Raw genomic sequence first — 11,265 nt, 5'->3', positions numbered from 1 at the left:
CCCCAACCACACAGGTGCGCACACTCACACACATCCCTCACACAACCACACGTGCTCCTCTCACACGTACGCGAGGCACTCAGCGGCGGTGGGGGGCGGTCAGGCGGCTCTCCCCAGCCTGGCGGGAGACCCACGGAGGTGTCATCAGGCCCACATCCAAGGCCATGGAAGGTCACCCACGGAGCTCTGCTCACATCATCGAGCACCTTGGTCATGGCTGACCTAGCTCTTCTTGGTAAAAAGCACTGGGCAGAGCAGGGCAGGCGACCACGTCCTGACCTAGGGAGCCCCCAGTGCTGGTCCAGTGTCCCCCTAGACACAGGCCCGGGCTGCATCTACCTTCTTTCCAGGGATTGAGACGCAGATGAGTTGCAGTGATGGTGCCCAGGGAACACCGCGGAATATGAGGGCAGTGGTCAGGGAAGGCAGCTGGGGGAGTAGGCACCCACCTCTAGGAGTCGCCCAGGATGGAGCACTGTGAGCACAGCACCCTCAGTCAGGCCCTCTGAGGAGTCAGTTCATACTCAACCCAAGAACAATCCAGAAACGCTGAACAATTTCCCCTACCCGCCACCCAGCCCCCTCCCCTAGACTCGCTCTGGGGTCCTCGCCTGAAAGGGCCCTGGCTTCGCCAGATTGGAGTGGGGCTCCCAGGAGTCCCAGGGCCTGGAAAACTGAGTACTCAGGAGGCATCACCCCCAAACCAGACAGCAAGACCCTCGGACACTGGACTTTTGCCTGGAGACACCCATATCCTGACTGTCCACTAACTGCTTGGCAGCCCAAACCATCACCTCTGAGTGGAATGGGGATCCGGGGACAGAGAAGGTGTCATCGGAGTGGTGCTGGGGCCAACAAGCCTGTACGGCCACTGGTCCATGTGTTCCTCAGCTCCCTGGGTCACCAGCCTTCGGCTCTAACAGCCTTGTTGGTGGCTGTCGTGTAGGACTCACAGCAGGGCTCGGCGCTCAGGCTTCAGGGTCCACGTTTATAAAAGGGGAAAGAGACACCTAAGCCTCCTGCCCAGGGGGGACAGAGACTCGCTCCCCTGTGAGCACGCAGGCAGCCAGGGAGGGTGGTCAGCACCAGCCCACCCTGTAGACCTCAGGGATGAGGCACAAACCCACCCTGTCCCTGCAGGCCGCGGCTTTCCCATGCTCTGAGCCCACAGACCGGCCAGCCACTGGACATGTGCAACAACCTGGGGCGGAGGGTGAGGGGACATCGTCTAATGCTGAACTTTGGAACCATTAGGGGCTCAGGGACGCCTCTCCCTGAGAGAAAGTTCCCTGTGCTGCGAACACAGGGGACCATGTCTCTCAGGTGACACAGTCTCCGTGTCTGTGTCTGTGTCTGAGAGAAAGTTCCCTGTGCTGCGAACACAGGGGACCATGTCTCTCAGGTGACACAGTCTCCCCAGGAAACTCCAGAGCCCAGAGGCGGGAGCAGCACTGCAACCAGGGGTACTTGTGTTGGGGCTCTATGGGATGTACAGGAGTGTGTCAGGCAGAGAGGGGAGACAAGAGAGATGGGGGGATGGGTGGTGGAAAGCCAGGCCCCTGCCCTGTACCTGTGAGGGGCAGAGGAGGAACCCACCAGGCCTCCTGCTGGGTGGTGGGCTAAACCAAGCAAGCGTGCATGTGTGCGCGTGCACACACACTCACACACACTCCCAGTCCGAGCAGAGGGCACGCACACACACACGCGCACACACACACACACACACACACTCTCTCTCTCTCTCTCTCTCTCTATCTCCCAGGCCGAGCAGAGGGCACTGGCCCTCCCGCACGTGCGCACACACCTCCCCCCAGGCTGAGCGGAGGGGTGCGGTCAGTGCCGCTCAGTCAGGCTGCTTCTGGGCAAAGGGGAGGGAAGAGCCTACAGCCCTGACCACAGGAAGGCTGGCGGCAGGCGCTACCCCAGGGCTGAGAAGGGGCCCCCAAAAGTCCTGTGGGCTGACAGTGACTTGGGGCTGTCCTCTCCGAGCTAGGAAACTGAGGCCTTGGGAGCAGAGGCCCTCACTGGGCTGAGGGCAGGACATGCAGCTGGTGGGGGCTGGGTGGCTGTCTGGCCAGCAAGGGGAGGCAGCCATGGTGACCTCAGCCCCCAAGCAGCCTTTCCTGGGCCGCAGCAGGCCAGCACCCAGCTCGGTGTCTGGGCAACACAGGTGGGGTTCCAAGGGGGAGAACAAGGGACAGAAACCAGCTGGTCACCTGAGCCAGAGCACAGCTCCATCCAGGAGCGAGGAGACGTGCTCACGCGCACAGCCCTGTGTGCACAGCAGCATGAGGTGCGGACACGCACACAGCAGGAGTGCACACACACGTGGACTCAGCACAGATGGGCACGCGCGTCCACACACACAGCTCACACTGCACACTCCTTGTTAGGTGCTGTTGAGAAACAGCAGCTCTGATCCCTGTGCTCTCCTGTGCCGTCCTCACAACCTCTGACACACTGGAGTCCATGGCTGCGGTCACTGTGTCAATGCATCTTGGTGGGTCTTCCTCTCTCACACTGAGAAAAATACAGCCAGCCTCCTGAAACGTGGACACACACTCAAGCACACAGATACTTGTGAGGCAGGCGAGGCGTGCGCGCGCAAACACACACACACACACACACACACACACACACAGCCTGTACTCCAGCACCCCCCCTCCCCTTTACCGCAAGCAGTGCTGGAGGGGCCTGTACCCCCCCCCAGCCACAGCTGGAGGGCTCCCCCGCCCTGCGGGCTCTCCAGCCCCGAGGCCCTGGGTCAGCAGAATTGCTAATCCCCGAGGCTCCCCCCGGCTGGTGAGATAACAGCTTTCTGGCACCAATACAGGGCTGGGAGAGGAGAAGGGGAGCAGGCCTGGGGCGGCGTCTCCACCTAAGAGCCCACAGGGCCTGGTGCCGACCTCACCCCCACCCCAGCCCCTCTGACTTCACTGGGCCCCGGGCCCCTTCCCAGCTCTCTGTCTCCACCCTGGCCCTCAGCCCCCACCCTGGCCTCTGCCCCCCCAATCTGTACCCACCCAGCCCCCAATCCCCCAGCCCCATGCCAAAGGCCTAAATTCCAGCCTGCCTACAGCGCTCCCTGGTGGCCAGCCCGGCCCTACCGGCCTCCCATCCAGGCCCAGGGACTCGAAAGCATTGAAGCCCACTCCCCAGAGTTGTGTGGCCCAGAGTACCCCTCGGCCTGCATGATGCCCACCACCTCACCATGCACATCTATCCTCACCATGTTGCACTCCATCCCTGGGTGATGCCCACTGTGACCCCACTCCCTCATCCCACCACACACACACACACCCTGCGTGGTGCCCACCGCACATTGACCTGCCCACCTCTGATGACCATTCATTTCACCTGAGTATCACCTCCTCCAGGGCCCGACACACAAGGACCCTGCAGGACCGAGCAGGGCCCCAGGCCTGTCTGCAGACACCCATCACCACGCTGGCCCCAGGGGGTTTGAACTGCCCACCTCTTAGTTAGCAGCTAAGTTTTAAGTGCTGCATTGCCAGGACTTCTCTTCCAGAGCAGGGAGGGGCCCTGCCCACCCCCCCCATACACCCTCCCTGTCCACCCCCCCTGCCCCACCCCCCGAACACCCTCCCTGATCTCCCACCCCACCCCCATATACCCTTGAGATTGGGCTAGGGACTAGCTTGTTCCCCACCGACTGCTGAGTGGAAGCTGACAGGACATGCCAGCTTCCAGGGGTCAGGCCAGGAAGTGGGTCATAACCAGGTCACTTACAGATGGGGCCCGTCCACCGGGTGGACTGACACAGTGACTGAAGCAACAGACTTGAGTGTGTGGTCCAGGATAAGGTGGGGTTCAGACAGGTTGTTGAGAGGGTCATTATGAGTCATGAGCCTCAACAGCAACTAATGACAACCCAACCGAAGGGGAAATAGAGGCCCAGGATGGTAGAACCTTCCAGATTCATATAGCAACTGGCTGGGGAAGTAGCCACTTTAGGAGCTGGGGCCCAGCAGGCAGGCAATCCCAGGAACCACAGGGTCCCAGAAGAGGGGTGCATACCCCGGAAGGCCCATGCTGGGTGCTGGGCACTGGGGATGGGCATGGCTGGGCCACTGCCCCAGGAGGCAGGGCCTCCTCTACTTCTAGGCAGGACAGGGTATTGAGGGGGCTCTGCAAAGTGGGGACAGGAGCGTGCACCTGAGGGACTGGAGAGCTGTACTGTCGGGGCACCTGGTGCAGCACTGAGGAAGCAGGGACAGCACCCAGGGGTGATGCTAGAGGCTGCCACCCCTGCCCAAGCCCAGGACAGCGATTTGTAATCATGGCGCGCCTCCTGGTGGTGGTGTGGGGAAGGACCTAGTGGACACAGGAGCAGTGAGCAATCTGCAACCATTGGGTGCCTGGGATGACACGGAGGTCTCTGCCCACAAAAAGGGGGACAAGCAACTTCTGCGATGAGGGCTTGGGAGAGCAGCTGTCTGTGCAGGTGCTGCGAGCCTCAGCCGTCTGTCAGATGGGGGGGTCTGTTCACAGGCGCGTACAGCCCCACAGGGAGGGAGGGGTACAGAGGCTCTCCATCTCACCTCTCCTCGGGTCAGGGACAGGTCCACTAGAGCGTCCACACACACACACACACACACACACCACAACACACACACACACACACACAAGCCTGCTGAGGCCTGTGGGGGACAGAGGCTGCAGTGCAAAGAACAGCCACCAGGTGGCGCATGAGCCTGAAAGATGCCATGGTCAGCAAGGGACACAGGACTGAGGACAAAGACACCAGGATGGGAAAGAAAGGACACAAAGGTGGGGCACAGAGGACAAGCAACAGGGGACATCAGAGTGGAGGATGGCAGACACTAACACAAGGGGACAAGAGTCACTCAGGCAGGGGGACCTGGGTAGGGGGACAGGGACACAGGAACAAGGGGATGAGGACATGGGGATGGGAGAATCAGGGACACTGGGGACATGAGGAGACATGGGGATGGTACACAGGGGCAAAGACATGGAGGGGACAGGGAAAGATACAAAAGCATGGAGGGCCAAGTAGTAGAGGATGAGGGTAAGGTGACCAGGGCAGGCAGAGGAGGGGTCAGGACTGTGATCACAGGACACGGAGCTGGCATTGGCTAGAGCCTTTGAACAACCAGGAGGCAAAACAAACGTCGGGGAAAACACAGCCCGTCCCACTCATGTCACAAGACATGCCAGTGCTGACAAAACATTCCTCATTGCAAGGACCCCAACCCGGTGCAGCAGGACCCCCGACACCAGCCACTGGTCCGCCTCCAACACCCGGAGCCGCCCACGGAGGCCAAGAGCCCCACCCCTTAATAGGCACCGTTCAGGGGTGGGGCATCTGCAGTCCAGCTAGTGGTCCTGCTGCCATAAAGATGGAGACCCCGTGGGGCAGAGCCGCACTCTCCTACGAGGCCGGGAGGACGCAGGATCACTGGGCACTGGGCACAGTGTGGACATCCCCATGGGGATGGGCAGGAACATACTAACAAGATGTGTTAGCCTATCCCCGGGGAATAGGCTAGTCTCATCATTAAACAGAAGATCCAGCGGCAGAATGGGTGAAGCTTCCCACCAGCAGAGCAGCAGCAAGAGATTGCAGTGTGCTCTTCAGACCAGAGACACTTGTGCCAGGCACACCTACGAGACGGCAGCCACAGCAGAGAGCCAGTGATCTGACATGAGACAGCGCAGACCTTTTGGCTGCTACCCCATGGAGCCAGAACTAGGAGCCTTTGCCCAAATTTATTGGAAAGATGGAGAGGAGGGCATACTTGGAAGGACGGAGAGCTTTGTGACACTGGCCTAAAGCCAAGAAGCTCGCGACTGAGGCATCGGTGTGCACATTTCAAAAGCTATCCTGATTGTATTCTGCTACTAACCTGAATGATAGCCTTTTGACTTCCCTAACACGGTTCTGTGTGGTCTGTGAGCTATTGCAACAGATTCTTTTTTACCTAGTAGAGCAGTAATACTGTCTTGGGAGGAGTAAAAAGATGCAGCAGCGCGGTGGACACATCTGACTTTATGGGGATTGGTTTTATGCTAATGTTGTTGACAGTGACAGTTTCCCAACATGGAGCGATAAAGGTCAGATATGGCCGTCCCCACGTGGCCCTTGCTCCTTCCACAGCAGTTAGGTGGCAGCAGGGGGAAGCGGTGAGTCACCTCCAACTCATGGTGCCCCTGTGAACAGATCTGAACTTTGCCCTGTCCTGAGCCATCCTCATCGCCACGCTCACGTCCACTCTTACAGTCACTCTGCCAGTCCACCGTGCGGAGGGTCTTCCTCGTTCTCTGACCCTCCACCTTTCCAGCAGGATGTCTTTTCTCCAAGGACTGGCCCATCCTCACATGTCCAAAGTATGTGACACCAAGTTTCATCCTCCTTTCCTATAAGGAGCATCCTGACTGCACACACTCCGGGATCAATTCTGTTCTTGTTCTTTTGGAAGCCCATAGAATCCTCAACACTCTACCACCTCCATCACTTAAACACATCAATTCTTTGGTCTTCCTTATTCACTGTCCAACTTTCAGATCATAGGAAGCAACTGAAAAGATCATGGCTTAGATCAGGTGCACCTCAGTCTCTAAATGGATATCCTTGCTCTTTAGTACTTTGAAGAAGTCCCTGACAGCAGATTTCCCCAATGCAACACATCTTACGGGTTTTTTACTGTGAATACAAGCAAAACTAAATCATTGGCAACTTCAATCTTTTCTCCACTATGATAGCCCATATTGGTCCAGTGTTTGTTTTCTTAATGTTAAAATATAATCCCTAGACCCTCCAGTAAAATGAGAGGGCCAGTGAAGAGGTCAGAGGTCACAAAGAGTTTGGGAAGCCTGAAAAGGATAAGTGGGGGCTCAGGAAGGTCTAGGTGAGTGGTGGCACTCCTTGGGTGGGCAGCATGAGGATGGGCATGTGACACCATAATCATTGGCTAAAACCAGGACATCCTGTGACCGCTTGAACTCAGACTCAACTCTAGGGCCCTTAGAGAGTAACAATGTATCCACACTGGATCGTCACTACACAAATGTATCACAGCAACTCAAGACACTCTCAGGAGCAGCTGTGAGCAGGGGCACAGAGGAAACCCCAGTGACACCTCAGATGAGAGGCTGGTGACCTACTCCTGAAATATCAGCCCTTGGCAGTCCTGCGGATTTCTGCGTGGGGTCACCGTAAGTTGGAGCCACAGTGGTGGAACTTCCGGCGCACTTTTTCTATCAACCTAACACGCTCAAAAAATGAACATCTGTGACCAAGAAGGTGCACGAGAGAGGCCGCGTGGACAGGACGGAGGCTCCTGACGGACAAGCTGTTTGCATTTGATCATCTGGCATCTAAGCAAGATGATGTCTCGGTCTGGAGGGCAATGGGCTTGGTACTCGTGGTGCTGGGAGTGGGGTGACGGAAGCGTGGTCAGGGACCATACATGGAGCATCAGTGTGCGTCCATTCCCAACTAATCGACCCACAAAATGCCCAAGGCCAGCATCTGAACCACCCCCCCAACCACCAGAAGGTTCCCAGTTAGGGAGCTCTGTTGGCCTCGTGGCAGGAAGCTGCACTGCAATCCCGAAGGCGCATGGTTCAAATCCACCAGATGCTCTGCTGGAGAAGAGGGGGCAATCTCCTTCTGTGCCAGTCAGAGCCGATTCGATGGTACATACACATGCGCGCACAAGGCCCAGATTTCCCACACACCTTCTCCCTTCGCTCACCCTCGGCACAGACCAGCCGAGCACACCATCTGGTTTCTTGGCTGCGTAGCTGCTTTCACAGTGCTGACCTAAGATGTTAGGTGCTGTCAGGTCAGACTTACCGTGACCCTGCACCTCGTCCTAGTCCGTGGGGTCCTCACCACATCCATGCTCATGTCCACGGCAGAGCCAATGCGTCCATCCGTGTTGTCCCGTGTCTTCCTCCGCTTCGACAACCCTCGTTTCTCCACCTTCTCTGTTCCTGGCAGTAAACCTTTCTCAGAAAGCTGCATCCGAATCCCTTCTCTTCCTGAAGGCAGGGCTCCTCCCCGCGTGGTTCACATCCAGGATGAATTTTTACATCGATGGAGTCCGATTCGTTCACACTCTCCTGTGTCTTCAGGGTTTTGGCGTCATAGCTAAACACCCCACCTCCATGCTGCTTGTCTGTCTGCTGTCCTCCAGTGACATGTGTGTTGCTGTGAGGCAGGAACTGGTGGCGTCTCTGGTCCACATACTAGCAAGGTCACCACAGTGGACTAATTCAGGAGAGCTTCCTAACAAAGTCTAGGAAGAAGAGTCCGAAGATTTAGACACATCATCAGAAAGACCAATCCCTAGGAAAGGACACTGCCGGCAGAGAGGGGGTCAGTAAAAGCAGGGGGCACCTCCGTGAGATGGGCTGACCCCAGACATCATCACACTGGACATGAGCTGCCATGGTTGGCCACTAGTTACCACCACGACTAGCCCCCAGCTCATCAAGAACTGGCTCCGAGGGCCACCTGACGCCGAGATGGACAGGGAACTGAGGCTGAGGGGGGTCCAGAGCTGCTGTGAGGGGCGGCGAGAAAACCTGGGCAAGTATAAGAGAAAGTTTTACCACGTGGAGAGGGTCAGCAGTGCTCCTGAACTGGGCACTTTTTTTAAAACTATTTTTTAATGCAACATATATATAATTTTTTTTATTTTGTGTGTGTGTGTGTGTGTGTGTGTGTGTGTGTGTGTACATCATCAAATCGGATCTGACTGGTACAGGAGATTGCCCCTCCTTCTCCAGCAGAGCATCTGGTGGATTTGAACGTCATACCTCTGGGATTACAGTGCAGCTTCTTGCCACTAGGCCACCAGTGCTCCCTTCAACATATATATATATTTTTACAGCATATTCTTTCCATTTAATTTCCCCCCATTCATTCATTGTTGCACATTTCCCTCCCTGCCCTCTCCTCCCCGCCCCCAGTTACTTTTTCTCTTTGAAAAGAAAAAAAAAATCTTTCATTGTTATACAACATCACCCCCTCCCCAGTCCACAGTCCACTTTACTATGCATTTCTTTTTCTGGAATCTTATCATGAAAATAATACCTAATCCTATATTCCTTTTAAACAGTTCTCTCCCTCATCTGTTTCAATACAGTATACTTTATTTATCCCATTTTTTTCTTAAGTTCTCCCCAACCTAGATGTCAGTCCCGTTTTACAACTAGGCACTTAAAAATGGTTAAATGGCAAACATTTTGTTCTCTATAACTTTTAGTCATTTGACAGGGCTTTGGATTCCTGCTGGACAGAGAGAAACAACATTGTTGTGATGGACTGAACTCCTGTATCCCCTGAGATGGGGTACCCTGTCAAAGAGGAGGGGAGGGAGGACTTCGCCACCAGGGAGGATGGCCACCCTTCCCTGGCCTTCTGCTGTTGTTAAGCTGTGTCCTCCAGGTCACACTGACAGCCTGACCTCAGGATGGGACGCAGTTTGGAAATAGTTCTGGAGGGTGATATTAGTTAGGTCACAGGAGGTCACGTCAGAGCAGGGGGGACCCTAAACCCATCACACAGGCGTCCTTATAGAAAAGTAGTGACCAGAGGCCACAGACTGAACCACTAACCCAGGACGGTCAAGGTCACCAGGAGACAGGACATAGGCAGGATGGTGTCCCCCAGAGCAAGCTGCCTGCCGACACCCTGGTGGAGAGAATGAATGAGTGTCGCGTAAAGGGCCCACTTAGGGGGATCCCACTTGAGAGATTTATATAGTGGCCGCCAGGGACGGCTGCAGAGGCTGGAGACGGATCACAGGTCTGGCAGCCACCCCTCCCTCACGCCTGAGAATGCTGGAATGTTCCATGGCGCACACACACAAACACAGTGTGGAGAGAGGCCTGGGTGCATTTCTGTCCCCTGGGAGGCTCCCTCCAGAAGCTCCTGTGAACCAGCAGGACGTCACTGAACTCCATCCTCTTGGGTATGCACTGTGGGGCCCCACACCTTCCCCCAGCAGGAGGCTGGGGAGAGGAGTCCCCCAATCCCACCCTCTACTTGGAAAAACTTGACACAGAGACACCACATGACCCCATCCTCCTACAGCCAGGTCCCTGGCACACAGACACGGTGCACCCCAATCACGAAGGACCATCCACCAGGCCTAAGGGGGCAGTGAGCCTGTGTCCACCCAGAGGTCTGTCCACATGGCAGAACCTCGCTTGGCCACTGGGTGGGTATCTGACACAGGCCACCTTAGAGGTACGACCAAGGGTTGGTCCCTGGTAAAGCTGGTACAGGGACCAGATCACCTGGCTTCCCGCACCAGATACAAGTGGGGGGGCTGCTTCGTCCATCATTTGGTCGGCAGCGCCAAGAAGGCTGCAGGTCACGAGGGGGGGTGGCCTGGGGTCACACATGAGCAGGTGCCGCTAGAAACCAGCACCCACAGATGTGCTCGACGCAGAACTGACAAACCTCCAACTCATAAACAGTGACAGAAAACGCAATGTGTGCAACCGTGCAGCTACTGGGGCCAGGCGGCAGTCTACACACGAGCCCAGAACAAGGAACCCCGACAGAGCAAGGGGCCCAGCAAGCTAGGGGCAGGGGCGAGGTGTGACATCAGGGGTTGATGCTGCTTGAGGGCCACCTCCAGGACAGCTGTCCTCACAGACCCAGACCAGCCAGGAAGACACCCTGTGACAGAGGTGGGACACCAGCCCCCAGGAGGGACAGTGTGGGACTCCTACCTCACAGCGTCCTGAACCCTGACCCAGAACGGCGCTGCCGAGACGGGACGGGCGTCTGGGCCCATAGTCAGGAGGGAGGCTGCTGACCCACCTCACAGAGCTCACAGCTCAGGGCCCCCAGGACGCCAGCCACCCAGGGCCTCAGCAGACCTCCCTCCCAGGTGGCTCCAGTGCACCCAGCCTGGCCCAAGCCCTCCCACAGGAAGCCCCTAGAAGCTCTCTAGAGCCGGGATACAGGACAGCGGGGTTGTCCCTGGATGGAGATAGGCTGGGCCTTAATGTCTCCATGCCCTTTGGACATGACTCGGGAGGAGAGAGACTCGAACTGCAGCCCCCGCCCACACCCTGTAGCCCCCGGTGGGTCACACATACCATCCAGAAGAGGGTCCCTGTAGCCAGTGCGACATACTGCTCGATGGTGGACAGGACACTGAAGATGAGGCAGGCCAGGACGATGAGGAAGCTGCAAGACAGTGCACGGTCACCCTCCGTCCACCCAGCCCGCACGCACCATGGTGCACGGTCACCCTC

The 11,265-nt window shown here is 57.0% G+C and overlaps 1 protein-coding gene across 1 annotated transcript in view; it reads right to left on the bottom strand.

Moving 5' to 3' along the window:
* The window catches only part of KCNQ1 (potassium voltage-gated channel, KQT-like subfamily, member 1), a 313,853-nt gene that overhangs the window by 247,181 nt on the left and 55,407 nt on the right, over positions 1–11,265 (bottom strand). The window contains exon 7 of the mRNA XM_006893373.1: positions 11,107–11,197. Coding sequence (XP_006893435.1) covers positions 11,107–11,197 — 91 coding nt within the window. The remainder of the gene's footprint in view (positions 1–11,106; positions 11,198–11,265) is intronic.

This window comes from Elephantulus edwardii, unplaced genomic scaffold, assembly GCF_000299155.1.
Source record: "Elephantulus edwardii isolate Elephantulus edwardi_28Jun2011 unplaced genomic scaffold, EleEdw1.0 scaffold00126, whole genome shotgun sequence".
Lineage (NCBI taxonomy): Eukaryota > Metazoa > Chordata > Mammalia > Macroscelidea > Macroscelididae > Elephantulus > Elephantulus edwardii.
The sequence above is the reverse complement of the archived record's forward strand: the minus strand, read 5'-3'. Positions and strand labels throughout refer to the sequence as shown.